The 27854-nt window shown below is 31.7% G+C and overlaps 2 protein-coding genes across 2 annotated transcripts; both read right to left on the reverse strand.

The window, feature by feature from the left end:
• Positions 1–751: 751 nt before the first annotated feature.
• On the reverse strand, positions 752–9061 carry LOC145323056 (uncharacterized). The gene is made up of 10 exons (XM_080165440.1): positions 9022–9061; positions 8685–8747; positions 8400–8517; positions 7890–8005; positions 7321–7419; positions 7034–7115; positions 6556–6627; positions 1926–2035; positions 1281–1343; positions 752–821 (listed from the first exon to the last, which is right to left on the reverse strand). Exons 1-10 carry the CDS (start codon positions 9024–9026, stop codon positions 752–754), a joined length of 798 nt encoding a protein of 265 aa, XP_080021566.1. The 5' UTR covers positions 9027–9061.
• A 10297-nt stretch (positions 9062–19358) lies between these two features.
• LOC145322340 (luciferin sulfotransferase-like) lies at positions 19359–27605 on the reverse strand. Its single transcript, XM_080164306.1, has 9 exons — positions 27279–27605; positions 26158–26225; positions 25595–25665; positions 23022–23151; positions 22386–22577; positions 21550–21604; positions 21172–21288; positions 20383–20437; positions 19359–19786 (listed from the first exon to the last, which is right to left on the reverse strand). Exons 1-9 carry the CDS (start codon positions 27507–27509, stop codon positions 19677–19679), a joined length of 1029 nt encoding a protein of 342 aa, XP_080020432.1. The 5' UTR covers positions 27510–27605; the 3' UTR covers positions 19359–19676.
• Positions 27606–27854: the final 249 nt, after the last annotated feature.

A 27854-nucleotide genomic window follows, 5' to 3' on the forward strand; every position in this document is an offset into this window, starting at 1 on the left:
CAGTCTATTGCCCATTTCCTTCCTAAATAATTTTATAATTATGATTGCTATTATAATTTTGAATCATCTACTTATATATGATTAACATTATTAAAAAAACAAGTATTTTTGCAACTGAGTTTGAACACTAAAACTTAAACAAAAAAACTTAATCAAACAAAGAATATATTAAATTTGTACTGGACATAATCTTAGTTTTTCAACAAATTCTTAAAAATGATACAATTTGTTCTGTTTTTTTTAAATTTCATACGTAATAACATTATAAGTAGCGAAGCTACTCTATAAATCACTATGTCTGTCCGTCCTTACAACTATTGAGAAATTTGATTTTCTCGGCTGCTACTTCATTTAGATTACTGAGTATCCAGTCCAGTATACATGTCAATGGGTCTGTCGGACAAGCTACAAAGTAACTGGACAAAGTGTCTCAAAAATCAGCCACATGACGTCATAAAAATGAGGGAGATGAGAGGTGAAGTGGGAAAGAAAAACCCTAAAAAAGAGATGGATAATCCTCCATTTTTATGACGTCATATAGGTAATTTTTGAGACACTATTTTCATTAAAGATTTCGATATCTAACTCATTTGTTGTTTTATCCTTCAATGATCTTTTTGTGCTTAGCTACTAATGTATCTTGTCATCCTTGTTTATAATGAAGATAATATTATGGAATCATAACCATATCCCCAAATCAGCTACTAATGTATGTTGTCATCCTTGTTTATAATGAAGATAATATGTAATATTATGGAATCATAACCATATCCCCAAATTGATCCCTCAGTCTGTCAAATTTCTCCTTCAGACCTGCGCGTCTAAAAAAAACAAGAATCATTACCTTCATAAATAGTTTCCATTCATAAGTTTTTACTCGAGCACAGATTCCCCTCCCCCAATTTTTTTTAAAAAAATGGATAATCTAAGGAAAATCACCAGTTTTGCTTTAAAACTTTTCTTCTTAATTATAAAAGTTAATCTCAATGTGCTTTATTTTACCTTTCTTATCAAAATGATTCGTTAATGCGTTACAAGCTAAAGAAATAAATGGAAGAATAAGTGAGATTTAGGAAGGTGATTTTTATCCTCTTTTTCAGATATGTGAGAAAAAGGAGAGTGATTTTTGTCCATATTTGAGATATCTGAGGAAAAGGAAGATGATTTCTGTCCTTTTTGGAAGGGAATTTCTGTCCTTTTTAGGAATGACTTCATTTCCTTCATATGATCCTGGTATTTCTATCGTCTAATGTTCTATCCCTGTAAATATTGAAACTTGCCTAAGAGCTTCATCTGTGTCTTTTTCATTATCTTTCCCAAGATTTAGGATCCAACCATTTTCACTGAAATATGTTTTATTTTATCAATATCCTATTTGTTAATTATGTTGCAGACAGAATGGATATAGTTGGAAGGGAGGGGAGGGGAGAGGATAAAGGGGTGGATGGGGAGGATCGTTATTTTAGCCAGCTGTTAGTATTACTTTATCAGGGTACATGAAAATCTGGTGCAACATGGAATAAATTATTGATTGTTAATTAGGTTGCAGAAGAATGTAATATAAAAACTGTTTTTGGAAAAGATGGAAAAGAGATGGTATGTTTGTTTGTTCATCTGTCTGTATGTCTTTCTATTTAGCTACCTTCCTCTTTAACAAATTACTTTATTAGTTTGTCTATATGTCTCTTCTTCTCTTGTCCATCTGCCAGTCTCTCTATTTATCTGTCTATTTGAAGAAAATATATTCTTTTATAAAAGTAACAGAATATCTGTCTGTATATGCTCAAGGATCTCGATAACCGCTGAACCGATATGGTTTTCCTTTACAATGTAGCTTCTCATAGGTCTCGGGAAGGTTTTTAACACAAAGATTAGGGGAGGGGGGTTAGCAGCTATTAAATGTAAACAATGCTTTTAAGACTTACTTTCTAAGTTGAATAAGTTGTTGTATTTCCCTGGGATATACACCACTCCAACTTCGTAGGTCTGTCAGCTCACACAGGTCAGGACAACAGGATAACATTGTTTCTACACTCTAAACAAGAATAATTATATTTATAATTAGTATAGCTCCAACTATATATAGGTATATCAGTTCATATAGGTTAGGACAACAGGATAACATTGTCTCTACACTCTAAACAAGAATAATTATATTTATAATTAGTATAGCTCCAACTATATATAGGTATATCAGCTAACACAGGTTAGGACAACAGGATAACATTGTCTCTACACTCTAAACAAGAATGATTATATTTATAATTAGTATAGCTCCAACTATATATAGGTATATTAGTTCATAATCATATAGGTTAGGACAACAGGATAACATTGTCTCTACACTCTAAACAAGAATAATTATATTTATAATTAGTATAGCTCCAACTATATATAGGTATATCAGTTCATATAGGTTAGGACAACAGGATAACATTGTCTCTACACTCTAAACAAGAATGATTATATTTATAATTAGTATAGCTCCAACTATATATAGGTATATCAGTTCATATAGGTTAGGACAACAGGATAACATTGTCTCTACACTCTAAACAAGAATAATTATATTTATAATTAGTATAGCTCCAACTATATATAGGTATATCAGCTAACACAGGTTAGGACAACAGGATAACATTGTCTCTACACTCTAAACAAGAATGATTATATTTATAATTAGTATAGCTCCAACTATATATAGGTATATCAGTTCATATAGGTTAGGACAACAGGATAACATTGTTTCTACACTCTAAACAAGAATAATTATATTTATAATTAGTATAGCTCCAACTATATATAGGTATATTAGTTCATAATCATATAGGTTAGGAGAACAGGATAACATTGTCTCTACACTCTAAACAAGAATAATTATATTTATAATTAGTATAGCTCCAACTATATATAGGTATATTAGTTCATAATCATATAGGTTAGGACAACAGGATAACATTGTCTCTACACTCTAAACAAGAATGATTATATTTATAATTAGTATAGCTCCAACTATATATAGGTATATTAGTTCATAATCATATAGGTTAGGACAACAGGATAACATTGTCTCTACACTCTAAACAAGAATAATTATATTTATAATTAGTATAGCTCCAACTATATATAGGTATATCAGTTCATATAGGTTAGGATAACAGGATAACATTGTCTCTACACTCTAAACAAGAATAATTATATTTATAATTAGTATAGCTCCAACTATATAGGTATATCAGTTCATATAGGTTAGGACAACAGGATAACATTGTCTCTACACTCTAAACAAGAATGATTATATTTATAATTAGTATAGCTCCAACTATATATAGGTATATCAGTTCATATAGGTTAGGACAACAGGATAACATTGTCTCTACACTCTAAACAAGAATAATTATATTTATAATTAGTATAGCTCCAACTATATATAGGTATATCAGCTAACACAGGTTAGGACAACAGGATAACATTGTCTCTACACTCTAAACAAGAATGATTATATTTATAATTAGTATAGCTCCAACTATATATAGGTATATTAGTTCATAATCATATAGGTTAGGACAACAGGATAACATTGTCTCTACACTCTAAACAAGAATAATTATATTTATAATTAGTATAGCTCCAACTATATATAGGTATATCAGCTCACACAGGTTAGGACAACAGGATAACATTGTCTCTACACTCTAAACAAGAATAATTATATTTATAATTAGTATAGCTCCAACTATATATAGGTATATCAGTTCATATAGGTTAGGATAACAGGATAACATTGTCTCTACACTCTAAACAAGAATAATTATATTTATAATTAGTATAGCTCCAACTATATATAGGTATATCAGTTCATATAGGTTAGGACAACAGGATAACATTGTCTCTACACTCTAAACAAGAATAATTATATTTATAATTAGTATAGCTCCAACTATATATAGGTATATCAGTTCATATAGGTTAGGAGAACAGGATAACATTGTCTCTACACTCTAAACAAGAATAATTATATTTATAATTAGTATAGCTCCAACTATATATAGGTATATCAGCTAACACAGGTTAGGATAACAGGATAACATTGTCTCTACACTCTAAACAAGAATAATTATATTTATAATTAGTATAGCTCCAACTATATATAGGTATATCAGCTCATATAGGTCAGGACAACAGGATAACATTGTCTCTACACTCTAAACAAGAATAATTATATTTATAATTAGTATAGCTCCAACTATATAGGTATATCAGTTCATATAGGCTAGGACAACAGGATAACATTGTCTCTACACTCTAAACAAGAATAATTATATTTATAATTAGTATAGCTCCAACTATATATAGGTATATCAGTTCATATAGGTTAGGAGAACAGGATAACATTGTCTCTACACTCTAAACAAGAATAATTATATTTATAATTAGTATAGCTCCAACTATATATAGGTATATCAGCTAACACAGGTTAGGATAACAGGATAACATTGTCTCTACACTCTAAACAAGAATAATTATATTTATAATTAGTATAGTTCCAACTATATATAGGCTAACAGCTCATATAGGTCAGGACAACAGGATAACATTGTCTCTACACTCTAAACAAGAATGATTATATTTATAATTAGTATAGCTCCAACTATATATAGGTATATTAGTTCATAATCATATAGGTTAGGACAACAGGATAACATTGTCTCTACACTCTAAACAAGAATAATTATATTTATAATTAGTATAGCTCCAACTATATATAGGTATATCAGCTAACACAGGTTAGGATAACAGGATAACATTGTCTCTACACTCTAAACAAGAATAATTATATTTATAATTAGTATAGCTCCAACTATATATAGGTATATCAGCTCATATAGGTTAGGACAACAGGATAACATTGTCTCTACACTCTAAACAAGAATGATTATATTTATAATTAGTATAGCTCCAACTATATATAGGTATATTAGTTCATAATCATATAGGTTAGGACAACAGGATAACATTGTCTCTACACTCTAAACAAGAATAATTATATTTATAATTAGTATAGCTCTAACTATATATAGGTATATTAGTTCATATAGGTTAGGAGAACAGGATAACATTGTCTCTACACTCTAAACAAGAATAATTATATTTATAATTAGTATAGCTCCAACTATATATAGGTATATCAGTTCATATAGGTTAGGACAACAGGATAACATTGTCTCTACACTCTAAACAAGAATAATTATATTTATAATTAGTATAGCTCCAACTATATAGGTATATCAGTTCATATAGGTTAGGACAACAGGATAACATTGTCTCTACACTCTAAACAAGAATAATTATATTTATAATTAGTATAGCTCCAACTATATAGGTATATCAGTTCATATAGGTTAGGACAACAGGATAACATTGTCTCTACACTCTAAACAAGAATAATTATATTTATAATTAGTATAGCTCCAACTATATATAGGTATATCAGCTAACACAGGTTAGGATAACAGGATAACATTGTCTCTACACTCTAAACAAGAATAATTATATTTATAATTAGTATAGCTCCAACTATATAGGTATATCAGTTCATATAGGTTAGGACAACAGGATAACATTGTCTCTACACTCTAAACAAGAATAATTATATTTATAATTAGTATAGCTCCAACTATATATAGGTATATCAGTTCATATAGGTTAGGAGAACAGGATAACATTGTCTCTACACTCTAAACAAGAATAATTATATTTATAATTAGTATAGCTCCAACTATATATAGGTATATCAGTTCATAATCATATAGGTTAGGACAACAGGATAACATTGTCTCTACACTCTAAACAAGAATAATTATATTTATAATTAGTATAGCTCCAACTATATATAGGTATATTAGTTCATAATCATATAGGTTAGGACAACAGGATAACATTGTCTCTACACTCTAAACAAGAATAATTATATTTATAATTAGTATAGCTCCAACTATATATAGGTATATTAGTTCATAATCATATAGGTTAGGACAACAGGATAACATTGTCTCTACACTCTAAACAAGAATAATTATATTTATAATTAGTATAGCTCCAACTATATATAGGTATATCAGTTCATATAGGTTAGGACAACAGGATAACATTGTCTCTACACTCTAAACAAGAATAATTATATTTATAATTAGTATAGCTCCAACTATATATAGGTATATCAGTTCATATAGGTTAGGACAACAGGATAACATTGTCTCTACACTCTAAACAAGAATAATTATATTTATAATTAGTATAGCTCCAACTATATATAGGTATATCAGTTCATATAGGTTAGGACAACAGGATAACATTGTCTCTACACTCTAAACAAGAATAATTATATTTATAATTAGTATAGCTCCAACTATATAGGTATATCAGTTCATATAGGTTAGGACAACAGAATATCATTATCTCTACACTCTAAACTACATTATAATTGATTAAAAAACGAGTAGATTAGTATTTTTTAAAACTTTTGTTTTGAATGGTGGAAAAGTTGTAGCATACCTGAATTGTAAGATCAGATCTGTCACTTGCTCTGATTTTTAGCTTCTCCAGGTTAGGAATCAATCTAGCAACCTAAACAAGTACATATCCTGTTCAAATTCCATTATAGGTCCCTAGATGGTTTTATGCTATTCAATTTCTATATCTACGAGTGCTTTTGGTCTACTTTCCTATTTTCTTTCTACTTCTAATACATAGCTCATAGATGCTATGAGCGCAGCCGCTGGTAATAGTATAAAATTAAAGTCCTATGAAATTATATTTTATTCTTTTGAATTTTAAATCAACTGGTTGCTTCGACTCTGGTCTCAATAAGAGTTTCGAGAAAATAGTGCAAATGAACCCTTAAGACATTAATAAAGATCCCATGAAAATTATATCTCATTTGGACATGCAATATCCGAGATCTTAAGTTAAAGACAATACAACTCTTACTGCTTATATCATAGGATAGAATTATCTATAAAAATATTATAACCTGGGTTAAATAATAATCATTAACTTCTACCCCTAACCCCAAATCCAAAGATTTTAATTGTGGTACATTCTTCAGCAGTAGGCTAAAATAAAATTGTAGTGAATTTAAATTAATCTATTTAATACCAAAAATATTTAAGTACGTCGATAATAAGGGTTGATAAGATGTTATTATTTTCTGAAATATATACTTTAAAATCTCTTTTTTTAAATATTGATAAGAATTTTAGTTTTAGTAGGTGCAAGCACTAAGAAATTAATAATCAATCAATCAATAATCAAAAATACCTAGTATATTGTAGATCACATGTGCTATTAATACAAAGATGTTCTAAATATTTGAAAGTCTGCATGATCTCTATTGTTGACTGATCCGTCAATACAAGTCTGTAATGAAATAATAAGATTAGGTATTAAATTTAGGGCGAGCAGGATAATTTCTGACAGATGCAAATAAAGAATTTCGTCCTATTTTTATTATTTTATTTCCTACTAGGATAAAACATAACTTATCTATGTCTAATGTCTACTATATTATAGAATGAATGTCAGGTGCATGATTTATATGTACATTTTAAATATGATGAATTCCTTGGCCTAAAGCAGGCGCAAATCATTACCATATACAAGTAGGACTTCCAGACAAAGATCGTGCAATCAAAGAGTTGTTAGTCTTTTGGGTGTTACCTAACATAGTGTACCGGATGTACAGACAGAAAAGGATAAAAGGCTACCCTTAGATATCCCTGGTTGTTAGACCTAACGATATAGTGTAATGTACAACAGCCTTATCCGTATGAAGTAATGGACAAGATAATCTCTTCCTCTAAAGGTTATCCAGGTTATCAAAAATTTACCTGACTATTGAGCCAGGAGCACCCAGTTCATGATTGTTATCCACTGGAATAAATCCACAGTTGGAAAACGAAAGTTTTGTTAGTCTTTTACAGTACACTGATAGCATCACTATGGCCTAAAAATAATAAGATTGTATATTAAAGAATATATTTTTGAATACAGTACACTGATAGTATCACTATGGCCTAAAAATTGTTAGGAATTCATTAGTTGGAAAAGAATAGTTTAATAATTAGACAGCATCACTATGACCTAGAAATCTTAAATATGGACATTAAAACGTAACAATTGAATGCATAGTATATGGATCACAGTAGACTAAAAAAATAGTGATTTCTGTCCTTTTTGGAAGGAAATTTTTGTCCTTTTTAGGAATGACTTCATTTCCTTCATGACATCTTTTGCCTATAGATTAGTAAATATAACAATAATACTGACATACAGACATATTTAGTTTGAGATATAAAGCCTAATTAAACAAGCATTGCTTCTAAACCTTTAAGAAATACCTTGATGTCAATTGTATCCACAAACTGGAGGTATAAACTTGATAATTGACCTCCAATAATTTCCACAAGCTCCAGTAGTTTGTCGTCATAAAAATCTCCTCCACAAATGTAAAGATCTCTAAAATTTGAAAAAAGTTTATTCATAACAAAATTAAATATAGAAAGGAATATTAGTTTGAAGCAAAAAATCTCTGAAAATGAGTAGCGGTAGTTCTTTAGGATTAATTAATACCAAATCAACAGTCTCAAGATTATAAATTAATTTTCTTTATATCTATTATCTACCTTAATTGTTGAAATTTGGAAAGTGGTAGAAAATCTACCAAATGTTCTTTACTGTACATAAACCTAAAAAGAACAATCCTTAAATAAAAGTAACCGGATCTCTATCTGTCTGTACTGAATGATCTCACTAACCGCTGAAACGATATAGCTTCTCATAGGACCTGGGAAAAAATCCCCCCCCCCTTATCTATAAAAAAATGTATTGAAAACCAGTAGAGACAGTCTATTTGTTGTTCTTTGACAATTAATGAAGTTTGCTCTGTCTCATTTGATGAGCTTTGCTGTCATTGATGTTATTATCCTTGTTTTTCATATTTGAATTAAAAAAAAGCTTTACCTCATACTTTTTAAAGTTGGGCAGTATTTAGCTACTAAATTCATCTAAACAGTTTTTATTTACAATAAATCTATGTATATATATATTTTCTCCTAAATCGTTAAAATATAATGCAATTTATAATTTTATCTAGAGTTTAAATAGATGTTATACCTGTTGTCTAAGTAATCAAATCACTATTTCAATTCTTCCAACCAAAGAATTTTCTATTCAATAATACCAACATCCAGTTGAAAAAAAAACTCTAACACGTTTAAACTTTTCATATTGATTTAGAATGTTATACTTTTAGGTTGATTTTAGCATTTAATAATTTACAATTAGAGCAATGCTTCTCTGACAGATTATGTAAAAGCTTCCCTCTTTAAAACTAATCTTAGGTTGTAAATATTTCCTGGTGTATGGTGTGGAAATGATAATCTTCAGAAGAAACAAATTCTTGAATATTGAAAACTTTGTCCTTAGTGTCTGCCATATAGTCAATCCATTCTAAAGTAAATTTTAAAGATGAAAACATTCCTAAATATAGCGAAGCTTAAAATATTGACAAAGTTATTAATGATCAGATGTTCATTTGTATGTATTTATCAAGAAATAAATTATAGAACAAGCCATGAAACCTTTCATTCATTATTTTTTTTGGCATAACTGGCCAACTAATACAGGATGCTCATTTGTGCATGGAATCTTAGCAACATAATTTCAGCCATGTACCTTGTATAACAGCCTAGAAAATAGCATTTCCCCCCATAGCGTTACGAGCTGACGGACCGACTGATAGACAAAGTTAATTATAAAGTAGCTTCGCTACTGACAAGGATGCATCGCATCATACTTCAGCAATTTTCTAAGAAAAGGTTAGGCTAACAAAAAACTTACCCAAAGCATCGCAAAGAAAATCTCCTCTGCGCAGATGAACAAGATTCGGCAGACAGGCTAATATTTGTGCTTGTCCCTGGATTAGCATGCAAACTGAACTTTTATTTTGCAAATATACTTTAAACACATCATGTCTTTCTGATGGTATTTTTAGTTGGACTTTTTTTATCTCTATTTTTTTATCCCTTTTTTCTTTTTGCCAGCCCTTTTAAATCTTACATTTTTCCTTTTGAATATTATCAACATACTATTGGCTGCGCCACTAGCATCTAGGGCAGAAAAATGGCATAAACCATCTAAAGATTTTAATAATAGAAAACAACCTAAAATCATCCCAGGACCTTTATGAAGCTTTCCTGAAATGTAGAACTCGGATCATTGACAGTAATTACTGGAATATTAAGCTACAGACAAAAACTTTATACTTTATAGTATGTGAATCTATAACCAGACAAAAACTATTCTAGAATTAAGGTTGTAAGTCAGTTTGTAATCCTGCCTCAGAGGAAAGGCCACATGAAAATAGATTCAACTCTCTGAAAAAAACAATACCTTTGTGTTTTTTTTGATAAATAAAGAACTTTAAAGAAGGATATTTAAGAAAGAAGAAATATTATTTTGACTATAAACTTTTTGCGAGTATTTTAATTAGTATTTCAGTCATGATGCAAAAGAATATTTACATTTGCGAGGACGTCTAACCTTTTTTTGTTGGGGGGGGGGGGATGTAAACACTTTTTTATCACCTCCCGGACATCCTTGACATTTTGATACAGGTTTTGTGATTTTCATTATCTAAAATTCACAATTTCTCTGACTTTTTCTTTTTTATGATCAACGAACTTCTGCTGCTTCTGTGCTTCGCTGCAAATGAATGACGTCATCCTTGTTCTTACCTAATAGCAGACAACTGTTTGAAATATGGGGCACATTGATCTGTAACAAGAACTGAATACTCTATATCCAGGTTTCTTAGAGTTTTGCTGCAAGGAGAACAAGCTAATGTCTGAATAAAACAAGCATAGTTATGTTCTGTGGAAGCAGCGACAAGAAACTAGGATTCTAACAATTCTAAGTAAATATTTCCCCATAACCCACTTCACCCCCCCCCCCATTTCTTACCCACTTTCCTCTAGTTACAGAACAAAACAAGTTTTACGGAAGACGAAGAAAGTTCCTTAAAAAAAAAAATTCTGACATCATAAAAATGAGAGATGAAGAGTGGAGAGATAGATAATCCTACACTTTTAAGACGTCACAGGCTGATTTTTGAGTGACTTTCTTCGTCTTCGTTTTGAGACAACATTACGCCACTAAAATATACTAATTATCAGCAATTTGAAATAGAATTAATTTGCTTATTCATAAACCCTGTAGCTATATGAGAGTATATCCTTTACATTTAAAGAAATTATTTCAGTTTAGAAAATTTTGAAAAATTAAGGATAATCGCCCAAAATAAAACTACGGAACCCCTTTTCCCCTCTTCCCATTTTGTCTATATACATATTTTATGCATGAAATTAAAAGACATAAAATTTTAAAATAACTCCACCATCTAATTGAAAATTACTATTTACCTTTATAAGATCATCAAAACAGTCATAATGGAGAGAAAAACTTGACAAATAAGGCATATTCTTTATACCTTCTATAAATTGAATCCTTAAAAAGTAAAATCATTTTTATTTGCTATTTTAATCAAATTTTAATATTTGAAATGCAATTCAAATAATGAAAGTTGTGCAGCAATACCAATCTACCAAGTCTATTGTTTATAAAAAATGATAGTATTTTTGAACCATTCTATGTTCTATGCATGATTATTTTTTTATATAAACAAAATTTTCTTATAGGTATTAACTGCTGTTAAAAATACTTAGACACAATGGCGTAAATTACTTCATCTTAGTCTTTTGTACTGTTGAATTGGCATAGAACTACTAGAATAGTTTCTAGAAGTAATTATACTGACCTATAAAGCTCTGGAACATATCCATAGGATCCCTCAGCTAAATTTAGATGTTTCATTCCAGTAAAGTGTTTCAGGTTGGAATATAGTTTGGTTCTGGAAGGCTATAATAAAATTTTATTAATCACACAAGTTTGATCTCATTTAAGAAATTAGACAGTTTGTTCAATGAATATAAACAATCAAAAGTGACAGCCATTCTATCTATTTTACCCAGGGAGCTAACAGTGTGACAATGGCCGATAAATTGATGTACATTCCCAATAATGACACACAAAGATACCCCTTCCATAAATTACAATTAGTGGTTGAAACGTCTGGACACTCAAATTAATGAACCAACCGATTAAAATACCCCAAGTTCTTAAGAAAACTAATTAGAAGACAATAATCTAAAACTTTGAGGACTAGTGTAATAAACATCCAAATGTCCCCTCCGTCCCTGATTTTTACCTGTAAAAGATTTGAAATGTCCAAACTCATAATAGATGGAGAAACTATAGCATCAACAAAACTAAAAACATGAATAATTGTGTTCATAAGCAGCGCAGATAATAATCTTAAATTGTTTTAATCAATACAGCTAGATAAATTTTTCATTATATAAAAGGAACTGGATGTCTATCTGTGTGATGTAGTGAAGGATCTTGCTAACCACTGAACCGATATGGTTCTCTTTTCAGTGAAACATTTCATTGGTCCAGGTCATGTTTACAACTATTTTTTGGGAGGGTACCTTCCCTCTCCAAAGAGAAATCGCACCTGGAAAAAATGTCCACCCTACAATTGCCCCTAGAGGTCTTTAGAAGCATGGCCGCGTATACTTAATATTACAGGTACAAAAAACTACATTAAAATTTTATCGTATTTTTCAAAAAAAATCAGTACCTGATAATGATATACATTTGTGTAGTGATTCTTGCCATCTTGACAGGCATATTTTGTTTCTGCAGCTCGGAATTTTTATCTACCACTGCATTCTCTATTCCCTGAATAAAATTCATACATTTTTAACCGCTTTCTGTGCAGTATTTTAGCTGCAGATAGACTGAAACAAAATTATTGTCATTCAATTAATGTCTGTTTGCATCTAGATTCTAAGGGATTGCAAAAAATATCATTTTCACTGAGGTAGAGTGTTGCATAAAGGAGCTGCAGTCAATGGTCCCAGATGGGTGTTTCAGCTGCAGCCTCTAAAAATCCGTTAAACTAAGGGAGGTTAATGCTGAAGAAGATGGATTTAACTGAATGTGGCGGAATTAAAATTCAAAGTGGCTGCCTCTGTAGCTTCTTAAAAGCTACACAGCTTAGGATTGCTGTAGCTGTAGGTGGCTGAGGGTGTTCGAATTGAAATTTGGTGGCTGGACTAAAGCTTATATTGTACATGAAGGACTTCAGCAGGGGTCTTATTAATTGATTTACCTGTAGAACAGCATTAACAACTTCATCTAGAACTCCAGGTATACAAGAATTGATAAAATATTCTCTGAGGGTTAATGTGGTTTCTTTACTAGCCACTGACAGGTTCGTATCAAGCTCTATGTTTCTAGCATCATACTAAAACAAGGACAATTATGTTTATTAGAAGCACAGCAACAAAAATATAAGAAAATTGTTGAAAGAAACAGAAAAAGAAATTTGTCACGGGACTGCTAAAATTTTCTAAAGTTTTATAATGTGTTTAAAACTTTTATTTTTTAAAATGCAGAGATCTTAAGAGATAAGACAATAGACTATAAAATTGTAAATTAACAAAATTACCCATCCAGTATATAAAATCATTAAAAATTGTTGTCACTGCCTTTTTGGACATTATCCTCTTATGAATTTTTTTCAAAATTCGAAAATTTTTGTAACCCCCCCCCCCCCCCCCAGTTCAGTTATTTTTTTTTTACAATTTCTCGGTTAGGTTATATGGCTAGGGGGCCGATCGTCAGCGGCTAGGCAGGCAAGGGGGCATGCTCATTATTTTGTATTTGGGAGGGAGGATATAAATTTTTTTTTAATTTGATAAAAAGTCCTGGATTTTACCCCTTTTTGATCCTACCAATCAAGATTAAATATAAAACCTGATCAAACTGTTCTCTATGCTCATAATCCAGATTTTGGTTTGAACTGTTGGCAAATACCATTTCTTCTCCTTCTCTCACTCTACCTAGAACAATAATTATAGAGTAGCTGCATAACTTTTTACAACTTAGTTTTAGTTAGATTTCATGAATTTAAGTTCAAGGGCTTTTACTCTACTTTCAATTAATTATCAAACCATGAGCTGAATAAAGTATTATGGTATTATTTTAATATCTTTAGTATGACACAGATTCTATTTTTGCATACCTGATGTAAGGAAAACTTGGCCTCTAGTTGTGATACCAGGTCGACGTTTCATCTATAGCACGAAAAAGTAAAAAAAAAAATAAGATTGATTGTTCTTTTTTTTCAAAAATTCCTGATAACTTATAATTATGTTCCTGAAATGTAATATTTAAAGAAAGGAAGAGGACGTTGGAATATAAAAGTTATATAAGTTATCTTATTCGTTGGTTAAAAACATTTGTGTACTATTATTGGTCCTATGACAAACGCAGGAGTCCCAAACGCAGGAGTGGAGACTTAACCTAACCTAACCTATTTTAGACCTTCTTTTAGGTTTTATTTAATGCCTAACCCCTGCGGGGGGCTTATTTGTGCATTCATATCTCAACCTAACCTAATCTGTATAGAAATACTTAATTAAATTAATATTTTAATACTCCTGCGTTTGTCCACTCCTGCGTTTGGGACTCCTGCGTTTGTCCTGGAACCCTATTATTGAACGTTACAGTTAGCCATTTTAGAGATATTTTACATGAATCAGCCGAGCAGACAGCATTACGATTTATATTTATTTTCAAAGTCTAAGATAGCAACAAAATAACAATTGCAAAGCATTTAAAAAGAGCAAAAACATAGAAGAGAATTACAAAGAAAAATAAAACATCAAGCATATTAAATTTCTCTTACTTAATTGCATTGTGTTTTTCAAAAATAAAATAGTACGTATGTATAGAAAACAGTGGCGTATACAGGGTTTTATCAGGGGGATGCGAGAGGCGAATCCGAAACACATTCCTTGAACCTAAATCGGGGAGGGGGGTTGAGTTTTTAGATGGATGTAATAAAGACAAAAATGAAGGTGATATTTTATTGTTAGGGAAATGGTACTCAGTCTTTCACATGATTATACTTTTCACAGAGGAAGGGAGAATTGACCTATGCTACACAAAATAGCTTAATACCTGTCTTTGAAAATACTTTCCAGAATATCTTAGATCGTTATGTCTAGGATAATATTTACATATCGTAATGAAAACTCAGTCACACACATCCAACTACATCATTTCCTTTTGTTTGAAAAGTTGAATTAATAAACCTGTGGGGGTGTTCTCTTGTATTTTGCCCATTTGTTGACTAAATTTGCTGCAGCATTCGATACACACCCCTAAACAAGATTAAATCTGTCCATGAAATACTTTTTAGGTATTTTATAATTGATTTAATACTAGCTAGCAGAACGTAAGAAAAAGCTAACAGAGGAAAGCAACGAAGAAACTGCATTGTTAAAACATTTAAGTTTTGGAGGAGCTGAAATACCTAAATTTACCTTTTCTTTACTTTACCCGTACAACTGTTCCGTCAGCCGAACGAACTAACGTGTCTACCTTGTTGTAGCGTTGCCATTAATGCTACCCTTGCATGCTTTATATCAATGATTTTTTCTAACTCCTTTAGGATTGATGGACGAGCTTACCAACATATTAATGTGTAGAGAAGCTGCGCTACTAATAATTTACCTTTACTATAACTTGAATTCTTTCTAAGCAAAAATCTCTCATTGAAACCACACCTATATGTTTACGGACAATTGAACGGACTTACAGACATATGCATATGTAGAGTAGCTGCGCTACTAACAATTTACCTTTACTATATTTGGAATACTTTCTAAGCACAATTCTCTCAATGAAACCACATATATAGAATAACGGACAAATTGAAGGACTTACAGACCTATCCATATGAAGAGTAGCTGAGCTAATAATTTACCTTTACTATAACTGGAATACTTTCCAAGCACAATTCTCTCAATGAAACCACACTCAAGTGCTGTGGCATTATTTACCATATATAATATCTAATTACAAGGATGGCAATACACATAACACAAGACTTAACAAATTATATGGTCAAACAAACGAACATTTACTAGTATAACCTAAAAACACTAGGACGTTTCTAACATGCTTAAATCAACAGTAATAGCTATCTGTTATATTTATACAGACCGACCCTAAAAGAAGAAAACTTTTTTTAATATTAATTAAATAATACAAGTAGCGCTTTAAAACAATTAAAAATATCTACTGGAAAAGAACAATAGACTCTGATGCAGCAAAGTTTTTTATTGTTATTGGTGCGCTACTTAATAAACATTAATTCTTCCTCCATTAATAAAATCACAGCAAAAACTACATGTTTGAATTGCGCGCATGGGTCAATCTGTTTGTAGCGTATGGGTCAAACGAGCGGGTTTAACTGGACGCAAATATTATACCTGACATAAATAATGCCAGGAACATGGACAGATAAACATGAAAAGTTATACTAATAATTGATTTTAGATATTTCAAAACTAAAGGTTTTTTATCAAATTCTTCCTCTTTTCTTTTGGTAGGAAAAGGCTATTTTTTCATGGGGTGTTTCTGATGACCCCATAAGTTTGCTTAAAACCTGTTCTCGACTAAGGTAAGCAATCCTAAAAAGCAAAGCAATTGGGTTTTTATTATTTAAGAGATCTTAAGAGTTAAACAGATAGTCAGGTATAAAAAATGTATTACAAGCAAGCACAAATAACCAATATAAAAAGAAGTATTAGATAAATTTAGCTGCCACTAACTCGCCATTAAACTAAGATTAGATTTAAAAAAAACAATTAGATCTTAGCAAAAGGAACAAACATGCAAAAGAAAATATTTAAAGAAATATTATTTAGTATGTATGTGTCCATGAAATCGACAAAAACGGTGAAAAATCACCGCGTAAGCAGTTTTTGTCGATATTACTTGAACATAAATAAAAACAATCTCGCACACATACACACGCACACCTACACACGCACACACGCACACATACACACGCACACTCACACACGCACACATACACACGCACACTCAAACACGCACACATACACACACACACACACACGCACACACACACCACGTACATAAACACAGACACTTAAAAAAATATTTACAAAAATAATTTATCTTCAGACAATAACTAATAATTAAAAAGATACAAAAACTAAGATAATAACGATTGGTACTTTTTCAGAATTTTTATTTCCTGTAATCGGACAACCCTTAAAATAATATAATTTTGACTTACTGCTATCTAATCGCGTAAAAAGAAGGGCTTTTATTTCACATTTCTGTGGACATAGTGTTTATATAACATTTATTTTTTTCTACTTTAGGTTTTAAGATTACTAAAGGAAAATACCACCGATTTTCAAACCCATTCAGAAAATTAGGTTTTTGGCCTTAGAAAAATTAAATTATATTAAAAGCTTCAAATATATCCTAAAGAACTATAAAAATAAAGGAAAAGAAAATTTTACTTTACCAATAATTCTATCTATACCCTAAAATAAAAGAAATATGCAACTAAATAAATATATTATTATCCCCATTTTAAAAGTTCTCTTTACGCCCTTAAAACATTAGAAATAGACAACGAAATAAGTATATTAATATCCCCCTTTTAAAAGTTCTGTTTAGGCCCTAAAAACATTAGAAATAGACTACTAAATAAACATTTTGATATCCCCTTTTTAAAAAGTTCTGTATAAAAAACATATCAACGCCCTAAAAACTTGAGAAATAAACAACTTAATAAATATTTTAATATTCCCCCTTTTTTAAAGTTCTGCCTACGCCCTAAAAACATTAAAAATATCCAACTGAAGAACGATTGCAAAATAATTAAACTAAGTGTGACCTTATTTAGTGTCGTGTGTATTCACATCCGCTCATGCTGTTTTTTTATTCACAAAAACGCGAAATTTAGATAAACAAGCGGGAGGATTTATTTTCAACAGGGAAGTAAGAAAAGGGGCGATTGTATTTTTGTGTTATGGTAGTTTGATTTTAATGCATGTGTAGAAGTGAATACACACTATTTAGTGTAACTATGCCAATCTTGTAAACTATTGGCTGCACCTCTTACCTCTAATGACATTGTTTTAACCTCCATTAACATAAAAACTATTTAGGAAGACCTACCAAAACATATCTGTTCAGGACTCATAGAAGGATGTTACAGCATTTTATAAGTATAAAAAGGACATTCCATTATGTTTTAAATCAGCACAGATACCCTCAAAATAACATTACGTCACGGAAAAGTCATTTCATATTAATCCTCTTGATATATTAAAGACATGTATTGCCTAAATGAAGTTTTTTTCTCAATCAATATTTAAATCCTTATACAATAGTAAAACTAAAACTGAAAGTAGAGGGTCTTTTCCCCTCCCTACTTTCCCTTCTCCCCCCTGGCCTCTAGGGGCGTAGCAACCTAAGTATATATAGAAATATTCTGTTTTGATTGCCAAATCCTCTTTTTAGAATTTAATTTTAGCAAAATTTTGCTACACTACGCTGCTTATGGGCATAAGTGTTTTTGTTAACAATACATCTAAAATTCCAAATATTTGCTAGATTCATACAAAAAGTTTCGTTGACGATTTGTCAGTAGTTTTGACACTTGAAGGACAATGTTTTACTCTTTTATTCAATTTAACAATCATATTTATGACGTACATCACACACATCTTTTGTGTGTTGTCTAGTTATATCTCAGGAACTATATATGTATGTTAGTAGCAAAGCTACTTTAAAACTCATTTTGTCCGTCTGTCCACCCTATGAATAAACATTTACTATATTTCTCACTTATATGTAGTTTGTCTGTAATGCAGTAACTTCTCTCACCTTCTAATTAAGATAAATGGCTAAATTTCCGTTGGTCGGTCTGTAAAGCTCTTGTAAAAAATTTTTATTGGCTTTTCACAGATGCTATAAAGATGATTTTGTTGTTGTTGTTGTAATATTTTAATAAAAAATCAGCCATGTTACGTCATAAAAATGAGTGATTATACATTTATTTTTGAGGGGTTTTCTTTCCCACTTCTCCTCTCATCTCCCTCATTTTTTGACGTCTCGTGGCTGATTTTTGAGTCAGTTTTTTCCTTTACACTTATTCCGCTGATCTGTCTGTTAAACTCTTAATATTATTCTCTGGCGTCTATACATTATTTCTCATAAAATACAGAGAGCTGAATCTACTCTTTACCTGACTATTTGCTTCAATGTTTCTTATTGCCTCGCTACTTATGGATGTTGTTATCCTTGTTTTCAAATGAATATGTACATAAGACTACAGATGAGAATTACAAAATTTATTATTTTTACAAAAAATCTATTAAAAATAGTATAAAAATCAATAAATGCATTGTATATTTCTTTGCAGTCTAGAAAATATGGTAAAATTTATTCCTTCTGTAAATTACAATTAATGGTTGAAATGTTTGGGGACACTCAACTTAATGAACTAACCAAACAAAAATCAATTAAAGTCGACAACGTTGTTGAGTCAATGAAAAAGAAAACGCTATATAAAACTTTGGGGACCAGTGTGATAAACAGCCCCCTTCCCACCCTGTAGATATAAACATTATTATACAATTCCAGCTATTTTGAATTTATTCATATTGAAATTTGAGATCCGAGTTTTCAAGATGCTTTTTCTCCCAGGCTTCAATCCTGCTGATCTGATCTGGGGTCATTTTTTTCTTCCAGCCTCCAGATACACCTAAGGGAAGTTAAATTTATTTTCAGTATGGCTTTGAAACTGATTAATATCAACTGGATTAGAACCAGTTCTAAGCCATACTGAAATATCATGTATCATATCGTATTATAACCAGTTTTCTACGAATATAAAAATGTATAATAATCTTTAATATCCGCAGAGGGCTGTTTTTAATTTGCGATAAATAACTATAATATAGCTAGAAATAAATGTAGTGACCTTCAGAGCATTACAGACAGACTGACAGACCAATACACTAGATATTTATTGTCATAGAGAATCTTCACAAAATGTTTCAGTCGTCTATCTTGATTAACAGCCGAAAAAAATCACGTTTCCCCCTAAACGTAGTTGACAGAAGGGCAAACGGATGGACAGGTGGATATAATTATTTGTAGAGTAGCTTCGCTACTATAAAATGAAATAGATTTAAATGATACAAAAATGGAGAAAGAAATTTTAAGTAAGATGAATAATGAAATTAAAATGTCTGAGGAAATCAGTCAGACAGGAGTTTAGTCATTTAGTGAGGTAAATGACTGCATTCTTTTAGTAACCTTTTTTCAGTGAGGTAGATGAATGCATTTTATATTTACCTTTATTCATAAACTTAGCTCCAGTGCCACTGCTGAAAGCTTCCACATGTTGCTCCTACACACACATTATCTATACATAACTGTTTCACTTTGCAAAATATTTCATTATCTAAACTTTACTTTCCTATCTATAATACAAAGTAGAACGATGTCTGCCTGTCTGTCTGTTTGTTTGTATCAAAGGATCTCACTAACCGCTGAACCGATCGGGTTCTCCTTTACAGGGTAGCTTCTCATAGGTCCCGGGAAGGTTTATAACTATTTTCTTGGGGGTGGGACACCCCAAACCCCCCAAAAAATGAAAAATAGCCCCCCCCCAAAAAAAAAACTTTCTTTTTAAAACTAAAATTAAAATAGTGGGGTCGACTACCCCTCCCCCCCCCAAATAAAAATTTTTAAAAAAATTTTCTTTTAGATCTAAAATACATACGAAAAATCGGTTTGATCAAACCTCTTGGGGCAAAGCCCCTAGAGGCTAGGGGCGAAGCCGCTAGTATAAAATAATTCAATAAAACTATATGTAGGCAGAATATATTTTATCGGCTGATGTTTAAGTTAGACAACTAACATTTTTGGTTAAGATTCTCTGTCTCAATGATCATCCAATATATAATTTACTTGGCCAGTTAGTCTGTTGGTCATGGTTTAAAAATTGAAATCCTGTTTTAATAAGGGTTTGGCGAATTAACTAATATTCTTTCCCTTTCTTTTTCATTATATGACAACTGATCATCTGCTCTTATGAATTTAGTTGCCCTAAACTCGGCAGCTGTTTAATATGTGGTGTGCCTGGTTGACAGCTTTGTTGTTCTTCATGGCATCAAACTGTAGATGAGCAAACAGCTCTTCTTCCTGACTTTCTGTTAGGGTCTTGTCGAGGAATGCCGCTACTTTGCGCATCACTCCCTGCGTAAATCAACATTATTTTTTTTTGTTAGATATTTTTATAATAATTGGAATATATTTATCGCATTGTTTTATAAACAGTTATACAAAAAAAATCATCTTTTAATTTTTATTTTATTTTTTATGGTTAACGGTGTATGATACAAGTTTTGTTTTATTCAGCTTTAGTAAAAATCTGTTAGATTTGAAGCAATAATCAAAAGAATTTGCAAAAAAATCTTTTTAAAATTAATCTTAAAATTATAATATTGATAAATCTGCCTTTAGATTTTTTTTCATTTCTTCATATGTGATGTACAAAATATTACTCTGGTGCCTATATCAGCTCATAGATATCAGGATCTTAAGGGACAAAACAATGCATAATAACTTGTTGTATGTAAACATCCCCATCTATTATAGACAAAATTAAACTTTTTAAAAGCGAAGCTTTTCTATAATTAGGGTCGGTCCGTCCGTCCGTCCGTACGTCCGTAACGGATAGCTTTTCCTGTTAATTTTGGCATGTTAGAATTATCCTATCGATTTCAAATTTTGCATGGTGATTCCTTTAGTAGTTAGGTACGATTTAGAAAGCGTAGCAACTCTATAATCATTACCAAAATGTCCGTACGTCCATTTTAAACATGTTGATTTTTTTTTTTTTTTAACAACAAATTTTTATGTGATCAAATCATCGGATTGATCTGATTTTTGGTATATTGATTTCTGGGACAACAAAGTATAATGTAATAAGCGAAGCAACTCTATAATCAAGTCCTAAAAATGTAAGTATGTCCATAAAAATTATCCTATATCAAGCAGTTTTACAACAAATTTACTTACAATTTTGCTTTGACTCTTATAAATTTATATTATGATAATTATTAAGTTCTAACACTATACAAGTGTTAATGTCCGTTTGTCCTACCGTTTCAGTGCTTCGCTTTTATGGATGTTGTCATCCTTGTTGTGTTCAAAATCATTAGTGGTTGAACCGTAAGTCATCCTTGCCTTTTGGTTTCTCTTGGGAGGGTGGTAACATGATCATAAGCTACAGACAGACACACATCCTGTTACTTTTGCATTAGAATTTCAGATATATATTATCTATGTGCCTGATATTCCAAAATCCGAGAACATTATAGAAGTAAGAATTATATGTGGGTCCACCCTCACTAATAAATCCATCAAAAAATGTAGAATAGTCGCCAGAATATTCTTCAAACAGGCACCAGTGGTTGTGGTAGGAGGCCACAACATCCCTAGGATTTCTGGCAACATAGATTATCTTGGCATTGGCAACTACCTCCTGCAGTTAGATACAGGGTTGGATTTCTGTGTTTTGGGAAGATTGTGTTTTATTATCTGGTTAAAACAAAAGTCCTGTTTAATGGTATGAAAAAAGTGTTTTATAAGAGGGAGAAACACTAAGGAATCAATTATAAAAGATTATTCATTATTACTTTGTAAAGTAAAATTTGTACATAAAGATTTAAGATTCTTGTTGCAATAATGCATAAAAATGACCATAGTTTCTTGAAGCCCAAATGCACATAAAAAATGTACAAGATTTTTTTTCCTTCAAAGTACCTATTCCAGCACAGAACCTTTATAAATCTAGAATAAGGGAATTGTTAGTTTTTCGTGATTTGTGTCTGGCTAGGTAACGCCTATAACATCTTAAAACCACTTTGATGAAAGGTGTCGAATTGATCTTACTCTAAACAAAAGTCAATTCTTGTATCTAACAATCCTTGGGCAAAAAGTCGACAGGCAGGTGAGTTTTTATCATTCTTGTCTGATCCTTAGGCCAGGCCTCCGCAGTTTCCACAGACTTCATCCATATGTCCATGAAAGCGTCCAGATCATCCAATCCCATACCTGGACAATAAATGTATAAGATTAGATGAATACTAATAAAGCTAAATGGGTGGTTGTGCAAAGGACATTTTTACAACTTTAGCAAAAATAAAATGGATGTTGCTATAGTAAAAAAATACATCAACTATACATCTACAGGTTGTAAAATTGTAATACACCCAGGTGCCGTGATTCAGCAAATTATTCCATTTAATTTTTTTTTTTAATTTAGATATTTTTTTGGCGTAATGTTGGAGTAAAACCAGTTCTCTGCTGTAACTATACGGAAGTGGGTAAGAAAAAAGGGGGGGGGGGTATAAGGAAATGGGTCATAGGGAAATTTTTACATAGAATTATTTGTCAGAATCCTGGTCCCTTGTCCCTGAATATACCAAAGTGCAATGCCCTATATGTAGCAGAAAAGAAAACTAGAGACTGAAATAAATAAATATATTATAAAATATTTTAGATGTATCAAAATGTTATTATAATTGATTTATTTGATTCAGAAATAAATTTTAAAGTTAACACTTTAACAATTGGTCCTAGAACTGTTAGCTGTTATTTTTTTTATGAATTTGATATAGAACTTTTTGTTCCTCTATTCTTTCACTTCATTTAATAAGAGATTTGAATTAAATTCATTTTCTTATAATAGAAAACAAGTTCTGAACCATGAATAAAAAAAATCTAGTAAGGTTTCTAGAGATTATCAACAATACATTATTATAAGGTCAACTAGCAATACCCTTCTTATACCTTTTTCTTCCTTTTTTTATTATGTTTTTTTTTCATTTACATAACTGTGGACAACTTTTAATCAAACCCAAAAATGTAAATACCTGCATATCTCTCTCTGGTAATCAGCTCCATATAGTCTGTCATGATACCTCCAGTTTCAAGAAAAGTATACTTGCACATCTCTCTCTTGTGATCTGCTCCACATGGTCTGTCATGATACTGGTAAACCTTTTTCTCCTTTTTTTATTATGTTTTTTTTTCTCATTTACATAACTGTGGACAACTTTTAATCAAACCCAAAAATGTAACTACCTGCATATCTCTCTCTGGTAATCAGCTCCATATAGTCTGTCATGATACCTCCAGTTTCAAGAAAAGTATACTTGCACATCTCTCTCTGGTGATCTGCTCCACATGGTCTGTCATGATACCTCCAGTTTCAAGAAAAGTATACTTGCTCATCTCTCTCTGGTAATCTGCTCCACATGGTCTGTCAAGATACCTCCAGTTTCAAGAAAAGTATACCTGCTCATCTCTTTCTGGTAATCTGCTCCACATGGTCTGTCATGATACCTCCAGTTTCAAGAAAAGTATACCTGCTCATCTCTCTCTGGTAATCTGCTCCACATGGTCTGTCATGATACCTCCAGTTTCAAGAAAAGTATACCTGCACATCTCTCTCTGGTAATCTGCTCCACATAGGCTGTCAGGATACCTCCAGTTTCAAGAAAATTGTACCTGCACATCTCTCTCTGGTAATCTGCTCCACATAGTCTGTCATGATACCTCCAGTTTCAAGAAAAGTATACCTGCACATCCCTCTCTGGTAATCTGCTCCACATGGTCTGTCATGATACCTCCAGTTTCAAGAAAAGTATACCTTGTATGTATGTATGTAGCCTTGATTCTCTGAAGCTAGGATTCAGATGCACGAGGAGATTGGAGGTGAGAATCCTTTGGTCAATCATAGATTGGTAAGCTTCGCGCACAGCTGAGTGTATACTATGTTACATTACAAGCTGACCCGCAATTATTGTGGAAGCTACTCAATTATTACATCACCCTGGCCTAGAGTTTTGGCAGGTGTTCCATATTAAGCCACCCTAATTAATGGCACTCTCATATGAATGAGGAGCATGGACGAGGGAAAGCACGATTACAGTTGCTTGATAGGTAGGATCCTAACTTTCTACAAATCTCCCCCCTTACAACCTAAGGGCATCTTAGAGAAGGTTGCGTGATTATATTATGACAAATTGCAACAGCATTTGTCATCCAAGTACAATATTTATGGGGGGACTTGAACTTGGATTTTCCCAACCACAGCGTAGTGCACTAACCACTACTCTATGGGACACCCACAAAAGTATACCTTCACATCTCTCTCTGGTAATCTGGTCCACATGGTCTGTCATAATACCTCCAGTAGAAAAGTATACCTACACATCTCTCTCTGGAAATCACCTCCATATGGGCTGTCATGATACCTCCAGTTTCAAGAAAAGTATACCTGCACATCTCTCTCTGGTAATCAGCTGTACACAGGCTGTCATGATACCTCCAGTTTCAAGAAAAGTATACCTGCACATCTCTCTCTGGTAATCACCTCCATATGGGCTGTCATGATACCTCTAGTTTCAAGAAAAGTATACCTGCACATCTCTTACTGGTAATCAGCTGTACACAGGCTGTCATGATACCTCCAGTTTCAAGAAAAGTATACCTGCACATCTCTCTCTGGTAATCTGCTCCACATGGGCTGTCATGATACCTCCAGTTTCAAGAAAAGCATACCTGAAACATAAATAATTAAAATATGTTTATGTTTTGATATGCCATGAGAAAAATTAGCTTGTTTTTTGCTTGTGCTCTGCTTGTCCGACATTCGGCAGCCTATTATTCCTAATCTGCGGGAATCTTTACTTGGCTATTAGCTGGCCTTGGTTTTGGACAGCTGGCCTTGACAACTAGTAACTTTAGGCCAATATGCAACCTTGGTTGGGAAACACCCAAGAAAAGTTTTAAGGTATATTGGATTTTCTTATATTTTTATCAGTCTTTAGTATGAAAGTTTTTATCTATCAGCACTCAAAAATCTTGAAAGATGCCACATTGTGCCTAATTTCTATTGGGTTCACATTGTAAAATAGCCCATCACAGAAATCACCATGCAAGGTTTGAAATCTATAGAACAAATCTTATATACCTTAGTTTAAGATATGATCTATCCGTTACAGATGGAAAGACATACCAATATGTAGAACACCTTTGCTTTCATGAATTTACCTTTCATCCATAGTTTTACTTTTAGCTGTCTCAAAGTCACAATCATGAACAATGTTCCAAACCATTTCCTATAATACAATTATTATCACAGTAAAGTTATTCATGCTAATAATATCTTTAATTTTTAAAAATACATATGTATATATTATATAGCCAGAAATTCAAAAAGTCGGTCTGATTAAAAACAAATAGATTAGCATTTGCCGAAACAAACAGGGTTTTATAACTTTTAGGCTGTAATAATAATAGAATTAGTTATTACAACTTTTCATGCTTTTTAGTAGCGCAGCTACTATATAATTCAGAATGTCCGTCCGTCTATCCGTAATTTATGAATTGGGGGAAACGTGATTTTCTCGGCTCCTATTCAAGATAGGTAAATAGAATTTTTAGGGAAGATTCCTATGACATATGCCCATCTAATCTATAATTGTTTTGTCCATCTGTCTGTTATTTAGGGTGCTAGATCGATTCCTAGATTTTTAAGGTTTAGTTATTTTCTCAATTTCTTTTCAAGATAGAGGGCTGAACTTTTCAGGGATTAATGGATTTTACATTCTACATATGTTCACCACGTTTTATTAAGATTTGTTTATTAATTGGGGTGCTAGATCGATTCATAGATTTTTAGATTTTCAAGATTTTCTCGATTCCTATTCAGGATTGATGGCTGAAATTACCAAGGAATGAATATACCCATATTTTACATATTTCCATCTGGCATCAAGTTTCATTAAGATTTGTCCAGTAATTTGGTGCTATATCGATTCCTAGATTTTTAATTTTTCTTAATTTTAAAGGTTGTGTGATTTTAAAGTTTTCATTATTTCCCTATTTTATCAAGTTTAATGTTTATTGTATGACAATGCTCTATAGTAAATTTTTCCCCAATATCCATTCATCATTTTTGAGCTTCGCTACTTATGGATGTTGTCATCCTTGTTTAAAATCTATCTCTATAAAAATTTCTTCAGTAAGAAGCGTGCTGTGGGCTTTTCAACATCCCACAAACTAATAAAATTTTGAAGGATTTTACTCCCTCTTTTCAATCACTCAAGACTTTTTCCCTCTGTCTAACACGCCTGTTCTTACCCGATACCTAATAATTTTCCATGACCCACCTGAGTCCATGTGGTGCCAGCCTTGGGGTAGGAGGCTACCCAAACATCATTGTCACGTGGCACAAAGTCGGCCATCTTGGCAAAAAATGCGGGAAAACATCTTGGCATAACCAGTCCTCCAGGCTTGGATTTGATGAAACCCTCTGGGTAGTATGGGGCATGGGACATAAAGGTTTTAATTGCATCTGTCTCTTCTATCTCCTCCCACTCGAATTCATTTAGGGTACTCATTTTTCTACAATTTTATTTAATTTTAACAATTTTCAAACCAAAACAAGAAAAAAAAGTTCAATAAGTAGCTCAGCAATTATTATCCATGAACATTTTTTTAAGTAATAGGAGGTTTTATTAATGGTTAAAAATGATGATGACATTTGAAAAATTGTGAAAACTAATTTAAATATTGTACATATTGTACAAATGATTAATTAGATATCAGTTAGGAAGCTCATTAAATTTTAGATAATTTATTTTTTAAGCTTTTAAGACTATTTAATAAACAAGAAAGATAAAACTTATTATCTACGAAAATTCTGATAAACTAAAGAGTGACTACACCCTTAAAAATAGATCTGA

This window comes from Acartia tonsa, chromosome 6 (assembly GCF_053477335.1).
Source record: "Acartia tonsa isolate MP-2025a chromosome 6, ASM5347733v1, whole genome shotgun sequence".
NCBI classification, from domain to species: Eukaryota; Metazoa; Arthropoda; class Copepoda; order Calanoida; family Acartiidae; genus Acartia; species Acartia tonsa.

Bases quoted from the DNA above. Each gene is read 5' to 3' on its own strand.
- LOC145322340 (XM_080164306.1), bottom strand. From the start codon at position 27,509: ATGAGTACCCTAAATGAATTCGAGTGGGAGGAGATAGAAGAGACAGAT. The intron at 21,605-22,385 runs GCACATAGATAA...GAGCTGATATAG, and splicing joins CTCGGATTTTGGAATATCAG to GCACCAGAGTAATATTTTGT. The intron at 19,787-20,382 runs GTAAATATAAAA...AACTTCCCTTAG, and splicing joins AGCTAAGTTTATGAATAAAG to GTGTATCTGGAGGCTGGAAG.
- LOC145323056 (XM_080165440.1), bottom strand. The intron at 7,116-7,320 runs GTATTTTTGATT...ATTTTATTTTAG, and splicing joins TGTGATCTACAATATACTAG to CCTACTGCTGAAGAATGTAC. The intron at 2,036-6,555 runs GTATGCTACAAC...ATTCTTGTTTAG, and splicing joins GATCTGATCTTACAATTCAG to AGTGTAGAAACAATGTTATC.